This window comes from Plectropomus leopardus, chromosome 14, assembly GCF_008729295.1.
Source record: "Plectropomus leopardus isolate mb chromosome 14, YSFRI_Pleo_2.0, whole genome shotgun sequence".
Lineage (NCBI taxonomy): Eukaryota > Metazoa > Chordata > Actinopteri > Perciformes > Serranidae > Plectropomus > Plectropomus leopardus.
The window spans coordinates 17001471-17023430 of NC_056476.1; the positions used below are offsets into that span (position 1 = coordinate 17001471).

At 41.5% G+C, this 21960-nt stretch overlaps 1 protein-coding gene across 2 annotated transcripts in view; it reads right to left on the bottom strand.

Moving 5' to 3' along the window:
* Window positions 1-21960, bottom strand: part of LOC121953599 (fibroblast growth factor receptor-like 1) — a 41630-nt gene that overhangs the window by 10901 nt on the left and 8769 nt on the right. For both annotated transcript variants that reach the window (XM_042500766.1, XM_042500765.1), the window contains exon 3: window positions 4016-4288. In XM_042500766.1, the coding sequence (XP_042356700.1) occupies window positions 4016-4288 (273 nt within the window). The remainder of the gene's footprint in view (window positions 1-4015; window positions 4289-21960) is intronic.

A 21960-nucleotide genomic window follows, 5' to 3' on the forward strand; every position in this document is an offset into this window, starting at 1 on the left:
TTTCTAGGACTTTTTAGCATTTTAGCATTTTAATGCATTTCTAGGATTTTAGAACATTTCTAGCATTTCATTACATTTCTAGGATTATAGAACATTTCTCTGACTTCAGGACATTTCTAGGGTTTAAGGACATTTCTAGAGTTTGAGGATTTTTTTTTTTTTTTGGATTTCAGGACATTTCTAGGATTTTAAGAGTTTAGGGGCTTAGCTAGGACCCCAGTCAGTGGTGTGGGGATAAACAAGCTCTATTTTGATGCTGTTTTATGCACTCTGGAGCCTTATGTATACTAAAAGTACAAAAACAATTCCCAGTGTGAATCACTTTATCTTTATTGTGAATTAGACAATGGTTGGGGGTAACTGGCATTGACATCAAGTTGAGTATAGACTCTTCTCCCATAGACCCTTACCGGTCCGTCACTATAACCAACTGCTCATCTTACCTTTTCACTCTACAATCCAGTAAAAAGAACCAAGTGGAATGATGGATACTGTATGCAGAGCTATGCTGGGAGTTACCCCCCCCCCCATTTACAGTATTTCAAATAAATAATCTCTCTCCTCTGATCTTTTTGAGCAACATAATAAGCCTCCCTGCAAGTCACGACACTTAACTGCATGCAACTAAATGCAAATGGCGAACAATTAGGTGATTCAACGTTAATGGAAAGTGTTACTCATGATAATTGCACAGTATTTGGCTGTATTAGCTGACTTCAATCCTGGAAGTATTTTGACAATGAGGCCCCCTAATCTTTGTGGCCAAAAAAAGGCACCCAGAATGCAATGCAGCTCTGATGAAACAATTATCTGTAAAAACAAACGCTGTGGTGGTGGCCTGCCAGTGCCTAATGGGATGATGGACAAGAGAGCAGAAAGAGGGGAGGGGGTGTTCTTGTGTCTAGAGTCGGTCTGTCACGCACTCACCAGCACCAGAGGACAACTAGGAAATGGAACAAACCGGATCAGGATTAAGAGACCGGCCAGAAAGTCTCTAGGTAACTCCATAAAGGGCAAAAACACTGATAAAAATCTAACGGAAATATGCTTCCAAGAAAGACTTATGATTTAACTTTCAATGGTATTTCTTCCTAACGTAATCACTGAGTGGGAGCAATGCATGCAGTCAGGTTGAACTGATCTCCCGGCGATCGCTGCCAGCTTCATCACATCAGTCTTAAACTGTCTTCAGTGAAGTCTCATTCTCACTGCAGCAGCAGCCAAACCAGACAGATTATCTGTCGCATAAACACACCGCAAGGGGAAAAGTTGTTATCTATCACTAAGATTAATTGTCTAATCGTGTGTCTTCTGTGTATGTGTGTGTGTGTGTGTGTGTGTGTGTGTGTGTGTGTGTGTGTGTGTGTGCGCAAGTGTGAGTGTAGGTCGCTTCAATTTATCAAACTCATCATGATATCTTCCAGCTTTAAATCAAAATTCAGTCCAAAAGCAAATTCCATGTGGATGTACAGTTTTATTATTTTAAAAAATAAGATGTCTCACATGTTTAAAGAGCTCAGTGGTCAGTGAAACTATTGTAAACCCTTTTTTCCCTTATTTGTATTTGCTTGTGTTTGTGCGAGCTTTTTCCAGCTTACATAGACCTCTCAGAATGTCACAGTACAAACTAATTTATATTCCTCCTGTTTATATGAAATAACAAATTACAATCATTAGACTGTCAGTCTGCACTTTTATCTTAATCATCTTTTCAGAATCTTAACAACAAGTCTTTGGAGCTGACCCTTAAGAGATTTTTAGGTATTATTCAGTCTCTACAGAAGCTGAGATAAAGGGAAAGTGCCCATTTGGATGCATCTTTCTTTTACTGAAACTTAATCTTCTTTTAGCACTTCCATTTTAACTGCCAATTCCACTATATCAGTAGACGTTTTTTGACTGTGACTTCAAGTACAACTTTTTCAGTATTTAAATTATGAATTTTCAACAGTAAGCAAGCGTACATCTTAATTTAAAAAAAAAAAGCCTTTCTAGTTTATGAAATATGAAATATATTTTCTACATTGTATTCTTGTAATGATGTCTAATCTTGCAACACTAATGCCTATCAGACACTAGGTCAGGAGATTGCTTGTGTGAAAAGGGGGAGAGAGACGAGATGACATGCAGATCTAAAAGAATAAATGATATCAAATCTGGAATAAATGGATCGAATTCATAACCCAATTACGAACAGACTTTGTATGACCCCACCGCTGTTTTAACTTCCTCTTATCGATTTGATAGGACCTGTACACTTCCTCAGTTCCAGTGTATATGATTAAGTCTACTTACAGAGCTTGGGATGGACACAGGATATGTGCATATGTGAGTGCTTATGTGTTCATATGTTTATGTGTAAGTAAGTAAGCTAATGAGGACATGGAAGTATTATAAATGTTCTTTTCTTTTTAACAAAAGCTAGAGAAAAAAAACAAAAGAAGGGGAAAGAAAAGAAATGCCGCTATCCTGTAAATCTTACATCCGCATTGAACAGGCATTATAATTGTAAGTATTGTGGGTAAAAATATGGATTTTTACAGCAGTGGTTTTAAAAGTCATAAATAAAAATACATTTAAAAACATTTGTTTGTTCTAAATTTGGCATAAAGAGAGGCCATGAGGAAAGTGTTTCTTTTAAATCAATTAAAAATCAAATGCCAAAAACGAAAGAATATCTCTACGGATGTATTTGGCTGCATTTTTTTTCCATTCACATTGACTCTACTGCTTACTTGAAAGAATCTACATTTACTTTCTGCAGTGGATAAACATGAAATAGACCTACTACTCCATCACATAAAAATGCACAGAGGATTGTGACAGTCTCCAATCAGCAGCCCTGACAGAGCCTGAGCCCTGTTATCCATCACATGATTGATTCTGAGTGAGCTCCACAAAGATATTTTTGTGGATGTAAAAACTCAGGATGTAGACACAGACGTAGCCACGTCTGACTTTGATACTATATGGCACAAAGTATGAACCTTGACATTATAGCTGGCTCCATGCCTTCATCTCCAGCCTTTCATTTTCGCACAATCAGCAGACACCCTCTCTTTGAACTCACTGGCAACTTCATATTGAGGGGGACCCTAAAATAAACTTTGGTCCAGACTATTCCCATGCTTTACTACAAAAATCACCGCTTTCTGAAGTGCTCTGTGTTTTTCACATCTGCTTGATTATGGCTCTTCTTCTGAAGCCTGGCTGTCACAGGACTAGGCAGCAGCTCCTCCTGTGATAGAGAGCGAGCGAGGGAGCGAGCACAGACTCTGGCCCTAATTAGGCATCTTAGAGTAATTAGACTAAACACAGCCTTAACGCTCCACTCCGCTCATTCATCATGCTCTGCTCTAGCACAGAGGAAATGCACTGTATGCACACGCACAAATGAGTAACACACTGGGTCAAACTGGGGCTTAATCCTCCAGGCCCCATTCAAGAGCTGTGTGAGAGTCTGAAGACAAACCGGCACTATTACACTGAATGTGTTTCTCATTGCAGGGCTGCAGACCTCCTGCCTCCACTGAGTGTAGCCTAAGGAAAAGGAAGAGCTTGAGATCCAATTGAGTCACAGAGGATGAAGTAGTATGAAACAATATCCCGTGCCGCTGTTGACTTTGGGCAGGGAGAGGTAGGGGCTGCAACACATACAATAGACGAGAGGATAAACCGCTAAACCCCCATAAATCCACTTGTTTTAGACCTTGACCTCTGGGACTGATGCTGTCTTCTTGTGGTGAGACTGCAGGAAAGTGTTACAAATAAGGCTTCGAAATACCATGGTGGAAGATGATGCGGTCTGATGGTACAAATCAGGGGTGTGACTCATGGTCATGGTCTCTGGATTTAGTTAGCAGACAGGTGACTTCATGTTTTTATAGATGCTGAATCGAGCTTTTTAACAAGAGTGACACGTTTTACAACCCTAAGTGATCTCATCTCAGGAACCTGCAGAGCAACAGGTTACACAAACACTAATGTGATATACACATTTCCATCAGGCACTCACCGATGACGATGAGGGTATAGTTGATGTTGACGCTGCCAAAGCCGTTGGTTGCTTTACAGATGTAGGTCCCCGTGTCATCTGCCTCCACCTCCTTGATCTTCAGGCCCATGCGGAGGATACGGAAACGGATCCAGCCGCTGTGGATGTTGCGCCCATCTTTGGTCCACATTATGAGGGGTGGAGGGTCTCCTTCCACTGGACATGGCAGCTTAATGGCGCTGCCGAGCCGAGCTGATTGTCTGTGAGCAACCTTCTCAGACACTCGTGGAGGTCCTAAGGACACACAAACACAACAATGATGAGGTCAGTGCAACCAAGAGGGGCTATTACACTCATTTTCAGGTTCATACTTTCCTGAAGTATGACAACAACATTTCTATTACAACATGTTTACATACTTAAATGTAACAAAAGCACTGCATTCTCCTTATATTGTCTGTGCTGGTAACAGTGCATTTACGCTCTGTCTGATACACTCTCTCTTAAAGCCTCCCCTTCAAAAAAAGCCTGTTCTGATCTGATTGGTCAGCGTTTCCGTGTCTTTGGTATTGCACCTTCATTGCAGCTGAAGAACGACTGTAACAGAGTACAGCAGCACTTTCTACCATTAAAAATTACAAATAAAAACTTCTAAACCAAAAAATTTACAACTGGACATGTTCAAGAAGGAATATTTTCTAAAATTTATAACATCAAACAAAAAGAAGGAAAACAAATTTGAATCTGCATCTGACATGAACATGACATGGAACTCTAAGGCTGATACCAATATTTTTAGAGGTTATTCCACATCTTTTAGCATTTCTTGTGCCAAAAATATCACAAGTATACAGTAATTCCCCACAGTCTTATTCTAATAAGGGTGAAATAGACAATAAATCATTGTCCACGCCAGTGATTCAACCTATTTTTGATCTATGATCCTTTTAAACAATGCAATATCAACTTGCAACACTTCGTCCCAGGTTGCAAGCCTCTGCCTGTTATGACCAGCTGAGTTGAAGGGTATATTTTCTATTTCAGGTATTTTTAGTTTTTAATCAATTTTAGAGGTGCAATTCACAAGAATTTACAACATGAAAGCACAAATATTACAACAAATTCTAAAGGAAAATTAATGTAATGTGTGAGGAAATATGTTTTTTCTAGTTGTTAAGAGAAAATCTCCACACAAGCTCCCTTCAGTAGCTGCTCTGGAGCTTTAATCTGAATTTTTAAGCCGACAGGGACAAGAAGTCCTTAAAGTACCTATAGGAGTGGAAATTTGACATACATTTTCATGACATCTGGAAAACTTCATCTACTAATTAAGATCACATTATTCCATCGAAGTCTCCAGAACAGCTGCTGAAAGAACCTTATTGTAAAATTGTTTTACCATCTATTTCCAAAGTCAGGACTGAAGTTTGAAACTGTTTTGTTTTTTTTCCCCCAGTTTCACTGATCAATACTAATGATCCTCAGCCTTTCTGTGTCAAGGACCACTAGATTGATACACATTAGATCACAGATCATTCAACCATGGTGTAGTTTGTTTATAGCCTAATGTTAGCTTTTTACTTCTGGAGATTGCATTTAAATCATAAAGTGATGTTCATGTGTGAAAATTATCTTGCTGAAATATGCAAGTGTCATAAACTTCTGTTTGCCACATATTTTGATTTTTGACAGTAATCCAAAATCTATCTACTGGCCTTTGAGGAGGTAACCAGGGCAACGCTTACCAAATCAGCCTGCAGAAAAATGTTATCCCTGGAGCGCTCTATTGTAGCAGGAACTACAACACAAGCTGTTTTGAGGCAGGTGTCTGTTTGTCTGTGGAGTGATTTTGTTACCGCTATAGTGTCACAACCAAGCAAGATGCTAGAAAATGTGTAGTTGTGCGTGTAGCTGAGATCAAAATTGACGTCTGAGTTCAAAGATGGGTGTGGTACAAGAAATGGCGCTGGAAGTAGTAATCAAAAGAAAAAATCCAATTGGCTTTTTGTTAAGGGAACCAGGGCGATATTAACTTCCACGTCAGCCCTGTAAATAAACATAATCCCTGCAGCATCCTGTTGGGCTCACTTCTATAGTGAATTAAATAGTAAAAATAAACAATTCCCTATTTTCTTGAGAACCCCCTGGAACTCACTCAAGGACTCCTTTTGAGAACCACTGATCTAGACCACTGTATACTGTTTTCACATTAAGTGCAATTGTTTCGTACCACAATTGTACGGAGTACACTTGCATATGTACACACTGCAATACAGTAGGTTGCAGTATGCACATAGTTGGTTTTTGCATTCCACCATAACTCAAAGAAGACTCAATAACGTGCGTCATCAACTAGGAACATTTGTTTATGTTCTGTGCTGATAATGGACCCGGTGCTGCGTGGATACAAAGGCTCTGGAAGAGACAGAAGGTATTTAGGAATGTCTTTACATCTCAACTCACTAACTGCAACTTGTGGCTGTCCATGAGGTGAGAAACAGACCAGATGTTGACTAGAATATTCTCTTTTGATTTCCACAGTGTATTTAAAATAGTGTGGACAAGCTACCTAACCAGTGGTTAGGGTGGTTTCTTATTTGGTACCCGGGCCCAGATCTGAATACACTTCACCTCAAAGTCCAGTTCATTTGAGTAATGTGACAGAAGTTATGATATTATAAAGTGACAGAAGTTATGTTATTATATAGTGACAGAAGTTATGTTATTAGAATGGCAGTGACCGCAGCACACACATAGCATAGCACGGTTGCTTTCATACTTTCATACCTCCTGTGAACCGTACCTGAGTACACATGAATCATGCTGGGACCACCTTTTCAAGTGGACTCCCGTACAGGAGTTCTTGGAGGAGGACTTGTAGAAGTGAATCTCGTGAAAGCTTAGCTCGCTTGTTAAGTGGCAGGTAAAACAATGAGGTGTGTGCATTTAGGCTCATCAGTGGAAAAATCATTAAATGAAATAAGCATGATTGAGCAGGAAGCTGTCATTGTAGGTCTTAGATTGTAAGCATAGTCAGAGACACCTTCATATTCAACAACTAAAAAAAATAATAACAATGGGTTTACTAAATAATGACATTACATAAAAAATTTTTGAACACCAGAGTGGGCAGCTTGACTGACAAAAGTGTACTGGGATCAGCAGAGTAACCAGGGTAGTATCCTGACTTCCCTGACTAAAAACAGCTCTAAAAACAGCCTGGATGTGGGCAGATGGAATGAGATGAGAGGTAATTTGTCATCTTTTTGTCTGATTACCCAGAAATGTTGAAACCAGATTGTAATAATTGGACAAGCCCTGTCATCCGCTGCCTGCACAGAGAGGGTAAAGATTTCTGGCTCTGGTTTTGCGTGTGAGAGATCAAAGCGATGAGGGGGGCGGGTCGCAGTGAGACGGACAGCAGCCTGTTCTCCCTGCTCTTAATTGGCTCAGGTCTGCTCCCTCAGATCTGGTGAAGTGGAGCGGGCCAAAACACCCTGTGATGGTGTTAGGAGGCCTGCGCCGCTGCTCACACAGCACCAGGCGTTCAACTAACCCCCCACCACCAAAAACTAAACAAAACACTGAATTAATGCGCAGACACCGAACAGGAGACTGGGGGAGTGAAAGACGGGGAGGAAATGCAACCAAACCCTATAGCACTCAAAAGTACACAGTCTGTGCCTCAGAACAAATGGCCGGTCTGGTAGCAGTAAAAACAATGGGGAGGGTAAGCACACATGGCCTCTCCTAACACATACACACACGCTCAAACGCACACACAAAGTCACATTCCTTTGGTGCATTTCACACATATGGTAAACAAAAAGATCATTATACTGATGGGGCTGCAGTGGGGGAAGGTGGCACAGGTAACTCCATCTGGCTGTTTTATTCATCACATTGCCAACAGATGTATCTCAGCTGCAGGTACAACATCTGGACTGCTGGGCTGGCGACCTTCAATACTAAAAAAGCTGCACCCACTCATATTTTTATACCACAAAAGTCAGTGGAAAAAAGTGACACTAGTGAGTGTAAAACTAAGCAAACCTCCATTCTTTTTCTGTTTCTAAGCCTTTCTCAATCACTCAATCATGCACGAACACACACACACACACACACACACACACACACACACACACACACACACACACACACACACACACACACACACACACACTCAGTTTTCCTTCCTCTTGGTAGATGTCCTTTCCTGGTGCACAGCATGCACAGGAAATTGGAAGTGTCATTGTTTATGTCTGTGGAGAAAACGCAACCACAGTTTTTTTGGCTGTTGTCAGCTGGCCTCGTATCTCACTCCTCTGCTACCAGGAAAGCAGAACAGAGACACTCACTGTTCAGTTTCTGACTCTGCAGACTCTGCCTTAGGAACACAAACAGGTCACAGCATTGGCCTGGGGCTGCTGGAGCTCATATGGACTGAATTGATCCCAAAAAGACTGAATCGCCTTGTGAAAACATAAATACATTTCTGCCAAATCTTGAACAAATAGGCTTCAGTTATCTTCTGACTTATGGTCCCGCAAGCCACTCAGCCATGTGCTCCTTCTGGATTTATGGAGGGAGCTGACATACAAAAACAAGGCCTGATTCATGTCAAAGGTTTAGCTGAAGCAAAATGTCAAAACACATTGGCCCAGCATAGGCACCGCTTCTGTCAAACAAAGATTTCTGAAGGCTAGAAGGACATTATTTTGAGCTTTATTCCCCTCCAGAAAATCAAAAGAGACAGGGCAACATCTGAATTCTCTTTTCCGTTTGTAAAAATATACAATGGTACACTACGAAACCTCTCCACAGTGATGTTTGCGGGGCATTTCACATTCAGCTCCTGCCTCCTAGTGGAGATCCTTCTTTAAATTTCTTTTTAAAGTTTTTGATCAGATGTCTTTATGTTGGTGGTGAAGTGAAACTTTGGCTAAATTTGCTTGTTTGGTAAACTGTGACATCATTAAGATGCTTTTTCATTGTCGTGTGACTGTTATTAATCATCTAAAGGAACAGGTCAACATGCCCCCTGAAAGTTGGAGATTATAATCATCAGTAGGAGACCCCCCCTCCCCCAGTTGACATAGATTCTTTTTCAAGTTTTGTTTTTTTGTAATGTGCAGCTACTTCTGGGGAATGAAACGTCCCCAGAAGTAGCTGCAGAGTGAGCGCTCCTCACTCCTACGTTGCTCTTGGGTACAGGAAGCTACAGGCCCAGATCACCACAGGTCAAATGCGTACATCAAAAAAGGGGACACTAACACAAAGTCGACCTACACAGAGCTGCATGTTTAGGCCACCTTGGCTTGTTGACTATCTTACGTGAAGGTCAACTAAAATATTTGTTCTGAAAGCCAAATCTGTTTTCGACTGACATAGCTCTGAATTGGATACAGCCCTAAAGGTTGGTATCAATCTTCTCATCCTGGGTAAAAAACAAAAACAATCAATAAAACAAAGAAAGTATTCCTGTCATCGTGATAAAGGTTTATGTGATCTTGAACTTCGGTTACTAAAGATGACTCCAGAGAAACTTTGTTTGGGGCTCCAAGTGCAAGAAATGTGTAACAAATAATTTCCTCCCTCCATCTCCGCTTTTAAGCAAAAAAAAAAAAACCCAAAAACCTTTGAAGTCTTTTTGAAAAACAAGGCATGAAGAGGTGCTGAAATCAAGGACATCATATGAATAACTTCACAAGTATTTGTGCTGTGTGCATGACCCCATCTTTTCTTCAATGGGTTCTCTCCTCCTCCTCCCTCTCAAGGACAGGTTCTCTTAACCTTGGAGATGAAAGCTCGGAAACTACCACATAAAGGTCCTCTGTACAAAAAATCACCCAATTCCCAGATAAATTGTTGCCATATCTGCTTGTTTATAAGACACATAGTTGTACTTTTCTCTGCTGCTACCTTTAGTCCTCTCTCCTGGTTGCTGAACTAAGCACTGTGGTCCTCTCCTGAGGCTGTGATGAACGGAAACCACCCAATTTATAACAAACTGCTGAGCATTTCAGAGTATTTACTAAAATTGTTCGAATTGTTAGCTGCTCTGTAAATGGAAAATGATACTCAAGCCCATATGGGCTTTCCCGTATTGCAGTGTTGGTGCGGCGCTCCTTATTATAGCTGAGCTCCGTGTGTGAATGGAATCTTTCATAGTGCAGGAAGAGGAGGAGGAGGCCTGGCGACTCTCAGAATTAGCTCTGTTTTTCTTTGCTCAGTTTGGTGATGGATTATTTTAAGAGAAAGGGGCACATTCAATAAGAGGTATTCTTGTGATCCAGACTAAATATAACCATTTTTGAGAAACCTTGGGAGCAGGTTAATGAACTGTTGATCTGACATGCAGGCGTCCATGGAGGGAAACATATCAGGAAGAAGGACTTTAAAAAAAGACACGACAAAGGCTGCCAGACTTGAGCAATGTTCAGATGTGCTGGCACCTCTCTCTCCTCATTTATTTTCTCTTTTACAAAACACCTGTGGATTTGTAATGCTGTGTACATGCATTTTCCCCGTATATACAAAGAGCTTTGGTCTTTCTAATCATTGCAAACATGTCAATAAAGGGCTGGCTTGGCTGCTGACAGCCGTTCCAATAGCGTACACCTGGAACTAAACCAACCGCACGGAGAACAACTTGATAATGCACGCAACACCGTCCCCCAATACAGGATATAGTTATTCAAACAACACTGTTAACATTGTCTAATAAAAAGGATTTGGTCCTTAATCTCCAGCCAACTGCAAGAATTTCTTGCGCATCAAAAGGCTTTTGCACACTGCCAGACTGTAGTGATTCATTACTTAGATAAACACTGATGTGAGTGAATGTGTCTTCAATATGCGGTATTTACATAAAGGATAAGAGAGGCAAAGAGACAGATAGAAGCTGGAGAATGCTTCCTCCTACTCAGCGGTACTGTGTTAGCTCAGCAGACCGTACAAGAGCAGACAGACCTCGAAGACAAGAGAGGAACTTTAATGGAGCCTGTGCTTCCAGGGAAATATTCTATCATGCATCTCTTAAAACCTCAGGAGCACTTATATAATACAAATCATCAAAATGGATGAGGAAAAAAACCTCAAGGAACATGAGAGGGAAGGAAAAAATGCACCAAAAACAACATGAAAGCTAGAAACAAAATCCAGAGCAGTTTACTTGAGACTGGAGGGGTTGGGTGAAGGCGAAAGGTGAGGCAGACCATGCAGCTCGGGGAGTGTGTGAAAGGCCAAAGCTTCTGTTCAGAGCCTGGGTTAGCTATACATTTCACAAGCAGAGATAAAAATCGGCATAAAATAGTGAGAGAGAAAGAGAGAAGGGGGAGAGCCACCTTGGCAAATCAAGAAAGGAGGTGAGGTGATGGAGGGGGGGAGGCGGGGGCAGCGACAGGGTGAAAAGGGACGGGATATGTGGAGTGGCGGTGGAGGCTGTTCTGACAGCAGCGGGGCAGCGGAGGGTGAAGAATGCCGTCTTTTCTTACCCCTCCAGACGTCCTGCCCAGCAACTTCACCCAGCGTGGTAATCAATACCCGTTATTTTCCCCTCTCGACTTTCCAATCAATAGATAAGAGCGGGGTAAGACCAGCCGGGACAATGGCTCTTTCTTCGGCACCATCTGATGTGGGCTGAATAGCAACTGCTTCGGTGGTGGGAATAGTGCAAGGGGAGCTATTAGGTGACATGTGGGACTAGAGAAACAGCAGGAAGGGGGTGAAATCTAAAGAAAAAGGCAAAGAGAATAAGATGCTCCAGTCGATCTATCTGACTAAAGCAGAATCACTGGAGTGATTCCCAAATCTTATCCTATACATCTGATGTATTGAGTATCCGCCGATTCCGAGTTCCCATGTTTTTGAAAAAAAAAAAGTCAATTTGCACAGGTGTCAGAGGGTTAAATAAATAATTTGATTGCATTTCCCATCTTTGCTGTGTACAAATTTATTGTGAAAGAAAACAAAAGCCCCTCCCATATAGACGCCTGTCCCAAATATAAGCCTCTTAAGGTCAATGATTTAAGCAAGAAATAGCCAGGGCTATTATTCGAAGTTTTACAGTCAACACAATTCCACTTCAAAGTACTTTTATAGCTGAACTTTAACATTCCCAGTCACAACAAATAAAATCGGTCACAATTCCACTTATTACAGCATTTTTGTAAAACTAGTTCACTAAAAATGAGCAACAAATTTCAATTCCACTTTAAGTGGTGTAGCAGCTTCAGTTGAACATGAAAAAAAATAAAGTTTCTACTTATTGGAGTAGCAACATTACAATGAAACCTGAATATCTGCTGAAAAAGTTGTTCTCCGTTTACAACATTTTGTATGACGGCGAATGTAAAGAAAGGATTGAGTGGGGCGTTTGCTCAAAATAACCAATCCCAATCAGTTAAAAAGTGTGGTTATCGGGCCAGATACCGATACTGCCAATCCAAGCTTGTTTGCAGTGAATCTGTTTCTTTCACTAATGGCCCCCTGAAACAACAGGCTCCCACCGACCCCTCATCAAAAGAACAGGAAAGAAACAGAGTGAAATTACTCCAGCGTCATAAAGCTTCTGGAAACATCTCCATCACGCAGCCGACCCTTAACAGGCCCTACTGTGGAGCCTTTGAACTCTAAGCTGCTATATTTCATTAAACCTGACTGCCTTCTCCTGGCCCCAGCTGCGTCTGTCGGAGAAAAGCAGAATGTTTGAGTGTGTGTTTTTGTAGACTCCTTACTTCTGTCATCTGTAGCTTCACCCAAAATAAATCAGTTAGACATAAATATTTGTCAATAAACAGGACAGATATTTTTCCAAATATCTGTTAACATTTATACAGACAGCCACTGTCCCTGAAACAAAGCTATTACTACTAACATAATAAAAAATATATAAATATAACTGCATATTACAAGATGACTTTTTGTAGTTGTACAATCACTCTGTTATTAGTATTTATATAGTTTATGCAATTATTATTAATATTTATCTCATGTATTTATCATTCTTTTTGCTTTAATGAGCAGGGGGATATCACTTATTAAAAAGAAAACGAATACAATTTTCTTTTTTTAATCTATAAACAAATGCTAATTTAATAATTTACTGAGTGTGGTTATTGTTTAGGCCATCATCTACTTTCTAAATTATACTCACTATTACCTCAGCTAACAATTTTCTGAGGGAGAAATCCTTTGTTTTATAACTTATTGATACTTTAAATCTATGAAATGCCCCCTTTCATTCAATTCATTTAGGACTTTCCATGAGGTCTCCATACCTCCACAGGCCTGGAAAAGTACAGAGCCCTTATGGAAAGTCCTTAACTTGAATTAATAGAGGCCTTTCACATGATGTTTTTGGAGTGGCTACTTTGTCGTATTACTGAACAGTTTGCACACGAGTTTCTGTGGAACACTTTATAGCTTTTCCAATTTTTTACCTGGTCTACTCCTGGACAGAGTTGGCTTTAGGAAGTGGCCACTACAAGAGCCTTCTTTTCTCTGTTAAAAAATGCATCTAATACAGAACTTTCTTGAACTGGCAGCAGTAGCCATGGAGCCCGCAATGAATGAAATCACTCAGATTAGCCGCCCAGCTCAACGTAGAGGAAGACATGGAAATGAAAAATGTAAACAAACAGCTTAAGTCAAGAGGGAGAAAGGTTGAAACAAATGTGATATATGAGGTAAGACTGTTTTTCTATAACCATTTGAAACATTGCTGTTGTTTACTGCTGCACAGTAAATAAGCTTTGGTCTTTCAGTAGTGTAGTATTGTTGTTTATTTGCTAGCTGGCTAAATAGCTTCATGGTGGCTTTCCGATTTCCCGTTTTAAATGATGACTACAGATGGCCAATGTCTGCTGGTATGGAGGGGTATCTCGTCTCACATTGATGCAAAAAATATGTGCTGGTCGGCCGTTGATTTGGGGTGTTCCTGTGTAACTTTTGGCTGAGATATTGCGAGGTAAGGCAAGGTGAGGCAACGTGAGGCGACGTGAGGCAACATGACGTGGCGTGAGGCGGCAGGGCTTTTGTTGCTGCTAGTTCTCTGATGTCGATTTGATGTGTCATGGCCTTAAGATTTAAGTCAACAGGAACCAATGGGCTTGAGGGTAGAAAAACTAGAATGCATTGTTGGTTTTGGTCTTTTCATGACATTTTGTTGACAATAACAAAAATATAGAATAAAATAATGCTACTCGTATCATTCAGCCTGATGTGTTTCTCTCTTTCTGGTTATGTTTTCATTTGAAAAGTAAAGGAGGAAGCAGCAAATAAAAGAAAATTACATAATTGTTAAACATTTTGTTCTATTCTCTCAATAAAAATGTCAAAAAGGAAATAAAATAAAATAATATTATCAGTTAATAAAAACCACTAACACACTTACAGCATACAACTTTTCCTGTGAGTCGGTAATTCACTGGTCTTGCCCTGTCAGAAAGAGCACACAGTGAGTGGCACTCTAGTCGCTTTATCTCACTCCATTAGGCTAAGGCCTGGTGCACACACAGGGGCTGAGTGTGTGCTTAGGGCCACTTATCAGGGAGGAGGCAACAGAAGGGAGGCTGGGGAGGCAGAGAAAGGCCAGATAGAGTGACAGACAGAGACAGAGAAAGAGGGTTCAGAGGAGGGGAGAGACAGAAAATCAAACCAAGAAGAGAGAGAAGTGCAGGGTGAGGGTTAAACAGAGGAGGGTTGATTTTAGAGAGTGGCGGGGAGCAGAGGCTAAGATGGCAGAGAGGCCTCCTTTAACACACAGCTCATAGGGAGAGGAGGGCTGCATGAGGGAGTGAAGGGGGATTAGGTGGGCCCAGGCGGCAGTAACCAGGAATCCCAACAATCTCACACCCCACTCCCTGGCCTGGGCTCAGCCTCAGCCACATGACACACTCAAACAGACCTCTCTCTGCAACACAGAGCAGGGCACCAACGAGCACCTGTTTATTACTGTCTGTCTCACATGTTCAGAGATGGACCGACCACTTGGCACTGAAAGGGACATTGTGTGAAAGCGCACACGTGTTTGGCAGCTCTGGACCATGCCTGTTTATTGTCTTTTATTCCCTCTCGAGAACACACACAGAAATCAATTTTATAAAGAAAATTTATGCTGTAGTCCTTATGCCACAGAAAAAAGGTTGTTAACATTACAAGCCCTTACTTAAGATCAGTATTCAACAACATACTCCTTCCTCCAGTGTACTGGTGCCCAACATCCTCCTGAGAGGTCATGAGACTCAGCAAGGGAAACAGGAAAGCAGGAAAAAAGCCATTTATGCTCCTCAGTATTCTATTGTTTTTCCTAGATGTTCCTCTAATCCAGCAGTTTCCAACCTGGGGTTAGGGACCCTAAACAGATCCCATGATAAAGGGCTATCCACACCAAGATTAGGCGGGTTTGCATTACATATTTGCGCAGAAATTAAGCAATGTTTTCAAAATGTTGATAAAACACAATGTCAAGATGACTGTGTTTCCACTGAGTGATGTTATGTGACTTTTCTGACAACATTTTGCACTTTGGCAATGACATGGTAATGGATATTCAAAACATTAGCAGGTTTATTTCTATTGCAGCCACTGCAATAACTGTCATTTCCACTCTAAGATGGCGCAGATGTGTTATGGGAGCGATAATGGAAAGGCAAGCCCCTTGTACGCAGGAGCGGCCACATATGAGGGATTTTTGGGAGGTGATAGTCCACAATTTCACATAGGAACTGTGGATTCAAAACTTCCAGATGATCCCCTCAACTTTTGAAGAGTTATGCGATAACACCTCTTACCTGCTGCATCATACCGAGGGAGCCAGTTCCTACCGACAGGCACATAGCCATAGCATCATGTGATCTATAAAAGCCAAAAAAGTGTTTACATTGCAGTTTTTAAACCACCTGAAATATCACCTCATGCAAGCGTAAAACGTTTTTTGTGATAAATGGGAGTGTTTTGACTTGACGTATTTTATATATTGGCAATTTCAATTTGTGCAACAATAACTACAACAATAACTATGAATATATTGTCTTAAATATCATTCTGACTCAAGCAGATGGCAGAGGTCAAACAAAACTACAAGGACAACAACAATGGCAAACAATATAATTTGAACAGGCTGTTCTCATGCATTGTTCACACATTTTCCTACAAAAAGTAATGCACCATAATTCATACATATCCAGCCTAATGATGAGCCAGTAATACGTGCATAACCCACAGATTTTGAAAAGCTGCAATCATGTGACCAGTGCGCTGACAGGAGTAAAGAAGGAAGCGGTCTCTTAGACCCAGCATTATGAATAAGAATGTTTTACTTTAAATACTGCATATACTATAGTTTTACTGCTCCATCTGTGCCCAGAGTGCACTCTGCACTACAAAAGGTGCATGAATGGGTGGACAGTTTATATATTTCAACAACTATGCTAATGCACAGCCCAGCCACAAAAAAAAAAATCTATTTGTGGGGGCAGATGTTTTTATCAGGGCAGACTGCCACAAATAAATAATTGTGTGGGAAATCCTGCCTTTTCAGGCTAGTGAAAATATGAAGAAAGATTTTGCAAATGGAAACACTGCCTTAAAAAAAGAGAAATTGCCTTTAGTTAAAATAAATATAATAAATACAGTTTTTTGGAGTTTTTTGGAGCCTAACAGTGAGCAGACCTACATGTTTTGTCTTGCACCTGAGTATTACTGCCTGGATATGCACACATATTTGTGTCCCCCACCTAAGACTGACAGACTTGCAGCTTTACAGTTAACTTAGAACAACATGAACTCAAAAAGGAATTGATTGACTCATAGAATAAAAAGGTAAAAGTACAAATTCAGACAAGCATTTAATGCCATCTTTCTATGAACATTTCTAGTTGGTTCCACTAAGCCTTTCTCCTACAATGTACATATGCAACAGGACACATGTAGAAATTACTTCACCAAAAACATGGGAACCTGTGCTCCACAGCATGCCTACAGGACAATAAAACCTGGTGGCATGCTAAACCTACTCCTGATAACAAGAACTTTGTTTATGTTGTTGAATGGCCTCCATCAGTCAACAGCGAGGGGCATCCTGCCACTCCCTCCTTCTCCTCCTTCCACCTTCCTGCATTCCACAGTTGGGAAAAACGCACTATCCAACCCGGTGTTTGGCTCATTGTGTACAGTTCACACAGTCGGAGTCCAGTCTGGAGGTGCTGAATGAGATGCAGATGGCTTATTAAGTCGAGCCACCGTCACTCTGCGTTGGTCTGATGTTCTACTGACTGGCATAGAAGCACAGAGGCCGTAAACAAGACTGTTTTGAGCCAGACATGCTGTCACCGGTGGACTAGTGTGTGCCTGTGTTTGTGTGTGTGTGTGTGTGTGTGTGTGTGTGTGTGTGTGTGTGTCTGTGTGTTGTGGTCACATCTGTGTGATGATGACGATGATGATGATGGCCGAGCCTGGCACTGAGTGCCCCTCATTTCTCCGTCTCCAGAAACCCTACACTAGCGTACAGTCTGAGGATCAGCCAATCTCCATGACACTGGGAAGCACTTTACACCAGCGCCTTTGTCAACAAGGTCTTTTCAGGAGGGGACTATTGACAGACTGCGATGTAGCAGGAGTGTTTGGGCAGAATGGAGCGATTCAGACTAGAGCAGGAGGGAGGGAGAGGCTAGGAGAGGAGTGGGTGAGGGAAAGAGAAAGGCGGGTGAGACAGGGACGAGACAGAGGGGGGAGAGGCAAGGCGAGACAGACGGACAGGGTGGAGGAACTGGCAAAGCTCTCACTGACAGCAATGGGGCCTCTTGACAATCCAGGAATATTGTCTGAAATCAATCTGTCACCATGGAGCTGTTGAACCTGTCATTACGATGTGGTACTCACCCTTTCACAGTGACAATTTGTTCAGTGCTTTCCCAGTTCACCTTACTACTCGGTTGTACAAAGGTCACTGCCCTCTATCCATCTCTGTCTGCCAGTCTGGCTGTCTCTCTCTTTGTTAATCAACTGTCCACAGAGACGTATAGTCCTTTTATCAAGGTGACCTGTGTAGGAACAAGCTGTTGATCGCCAGAATCGATCTGTTGCAAGCAGGGTTCCTACAGCTTAAGGCAAATCCAATTTAAGACTTTTTGAGACTTTTTTTTTAAACTGAAGACAAAAAACACTAAAGAAACTTTAAATGCAGCATCAGAAAAACCTATTCATAAAATCCTACTTCCAATGTCTGAGCATTTTTAAGACTTTTGAAATTGACTTAAGACATTTAAATACCAATTAAGGCCTTATTTTTGAATGAATGAATTCAATGCCTTTTAAGATCTTTTAAGGATCCATGCACAGTATCCCATGCACAGAAACATCTCAAATAAATGCATTTTTACTAGTTAGACTACAGTTTGGTACTGAACTCTGTGATTTTAAGGGTACCAATTACATCTATACTGATTCACGTTAAACCAATCAATGCCAAATGTAGGTACATGAGAGTGTATCTGAGTGAGAACGCCGGCAGAGGCAGAGTGAAGCGCCCCAAAGCCTGGAAGCCAGTCACAGAGCTTCAAGATCGACAGCAGAGCTCTGCAGAGCCGCCAGGTACAACTTCAGACAGGAGGCAGAAGCACGCCAAAGCCAGGTGATCAAATAGAAGACAGCAGCACTACAGGTTTGTGGCAAGGCCTTCAGCCTCCACTCCGTCGACTGCTCTTTCGCCTTACCAGTGTGCCTTTTCTATAATGTGTTAGTAATAGCCTAATATCACTGCTAGACAAGCAGACACACGTGCCCACACAATCAGACGGACACAAATACTGATGATGAGCTCTCTGTGTTTTATGTCACCCCTGCAACTTGTTCAAAAATGTAATTTTTGGTATTACAGAGAAAATAAAGCACTGATGAAAGGTACAATGCAATGCTTGTGGTGTCCACACAGACAGTGTTGATGCTGCGACACTGCTTCAGAGCTGTCTGCTGCTGTAACTACTATTTCCGCAATTCAAAGCCGATACTCCACACATTTACGACGCCACCGTGTTGTCAACAACAAGGTCCTGCAAATTTTTCACTGTGAAATGCCTTGTGTTATCAACTAATGGGATTCTGTCGACAGAAACGTTGTCAGAGGGCTCCCATTTTGACACGGAGACAAGAAAGGTTGAGTAAAACAGATGTATATGTGTTTCTTCATGTCTGTGACAAATACAGACACTAAAACTAAACGAAAGGAGGTATAAAATTAGCATGGCCATTACAACTTCATGGTCACTGTATATTTTTGCTAAAAGATGTACTTAGATGTACTTGACCTATTGGCATGAGCCCTGAAAGACAAAAAACAAAACAGGTTCTGTGATGCTAAGTGCTACTTATGCATGCAGTGTGTCCCGGTCGTAAGTTTGACAATCTGCATGAGTTTGTTTCAAACATTTGCACTACTCGTCCCTCTTCGGCACACCTGTCTCATTCAACAGATTTACTAAGTATGCTTCTGTTCTGTGCAACAAATGTCAAAAGATCACTACATTTCAGGACAGCCATTTAATAGCTGTTGATATATCTCAGTCTGGAGGTGAGAGAGGTAAAGCCACAGACAAGCCAGTATTGCCATCCCTAGAGTCTTGCTGCTAGCATGGCAAAAAAAACCCCAAAAAGAACAGTCAGTTTAGCTAATATTCAATTAAGACACAGAGTAACTGTATGAATGGAGCAGTGCCCCTATCTGCCAAGCCTCTAGCTCTAAGTACATCCAGGCTGGGGGCTGATCCAAGGCCCAAACTCCTGTCCCTGTGCATGAGGAAATCAAATCAGTTTCACTGCATCGTGCAGAATTCCAGTCTGGAATAGCAGTAGCCCTGCTATAAAATATGACAGATTATACTCTGCTCCTGAAATGATTTTTCCTCCTTGTCCCATTCCACTCTTCAAGTCAAAGCCGGGACATATTTTTCCATTCATTACAGAAGTCCCCTGAATGAAAAATCAGGGCCTCTTTGCCTCACCTCCAGTGTTGAGAGAGACGGCTGCTGCTGGAAACGGGTGCAAACAAATTCCATCATGACAGGCGATCCACTCCCAATGAAAACTCCTATTTTGACATACTGTGACAAGCAATCACCCAGATCAGACTCTTTATGACCACAATCAATGGGGACAATACATAAAGAATTTCCGAGGTTGCTCAAAAGAATCGCTAATGAAAAACAAAGTGAAAGTCAAAAAGCCACAAAGCCATGTGGGGTCTCATTGAAGCTCATCGGAGGTGAACTGAAAGAGGGGGATTGAGGAGGGGAGCAAACTGGAAGGAGGGTCCGGGGGTGTGTGTCGAAGGCAGCGGAGGCCTCATTCAGAGCTCGTTATCCCAGCCGTCCCCTAGCGCTTGGCTTTCTTCAGGCTCAGCCAGCCATCGCTGTTGCCACCACTATAACTTTCAATCAACCTTTTAACTGCAGAACACCAGGGTGTGTGTGTGTGTATGTGTGTGTGTTAGTTAGGGTTTGTCAGGACAACAAGTGGTTTCTAATGAAACCCCAGATAGAGGAGATAGCAGAAAAACAGAGACAGAGAAAACTTTCAGAATCCTTTCGACATGATGTCTGATATCAGATTATAAAGACAACTGCTTCCAAAAATTATCAACAGGAGAACAATGAAAGACTTGATGGCATGACAAGAAAAAAAATAAGACAGGAAGCTTGTCATCATGTTATATGCAACAGGCACCTCCTGGCTGCCTGATTTGGTATTCTGATAAGTCAGTATGAGGCGACAGCAGCCGATTCAAGCAGGCTGTGGCAAGTACAGCAAACAAGCACATACAGTACGATGGAGCAGATAACATTTCTGCAGTTTAAATCAGCCTCTTATTCACTAACATAGCAATCACAACTGCTGAACTTGTCCAAACCTGTTCAGTCCAAGCAACATCCTGAAGGCCAATATCACATAAATACAGCATGTTTTCCTGACAAAACAAGAGCTCGTTACATGTTTTGCAGGTTTGTCACAAGTTGGCTCAACACCAAGGAGAGGGTAGAGGACGGAAAAAGGAAGGACAAGAAATAAGCACTGGAGAGGTGACTTATGATTTCTGCACCACCTGGCTGCAGCTGTGCAGACTCATGGTCTGAATTATAAATCTACAGGATCACAAAACCAACTTTAGGGCTGCACAATTAATCAAAACGTTATTGAAAAAGCAATATGGCCAATTGCAATATCCAAATCACATGAGCTGTCATTTTTTAATAAAGGCAAAATGTGTCACGACATACCACAATGTAACAGAAACAGGATATCCTTATACAATGATTCGTATGATATCTTACGAACTCGCACCCCACGAAAGAAGTTTGTTTCGAAAGTTAGTTACTTAAATAATTGGATGATGGCTAGGTTCAGGAGAAGCAACATGGCAACAATCTTCCTTTAAAATGACTCAAAGTTTGCACAGTTCAGAACAATCTGTCTCCTGGGGAAAGTCTCAGAGGAGAGTCTGGTGTTTTGTAACCATGGATGTATTAACAGACCAGGATACAGCATTTGGGGCGGGGCCATATTTATTCTTGGGAAAGTTGCTCAGTGGCGCATGACGTAAAAAAAGTTCTATTTCCGCGGTGCACCACTAACTTGAATGGAGATAAAATGATTTAATGATGCGGCACTTCTAGACTTTCCAAATGTTACTACACCGAATGGATCAAATTCTGATCATTTTGCAGAGGATTCTGTCATTTAAAAAATGTATCCACTGATTTACAGACATCTCTTTCATAACGCAAGTCTTTGAGAAAAGTATTTTTGGGTAACATGGCATCATGTGATGGACATGGATCGTGAAATTCCACTTTTGGCCACTTAAAATTGGCTTCAAAGCCTGACGTTATTTCTGGGAGCTTGTTTGTGACCCACCCACCACATCAATCTGGCACCTAGCAAGACCGCCTCCTTTTTTATTCTTTACTCCC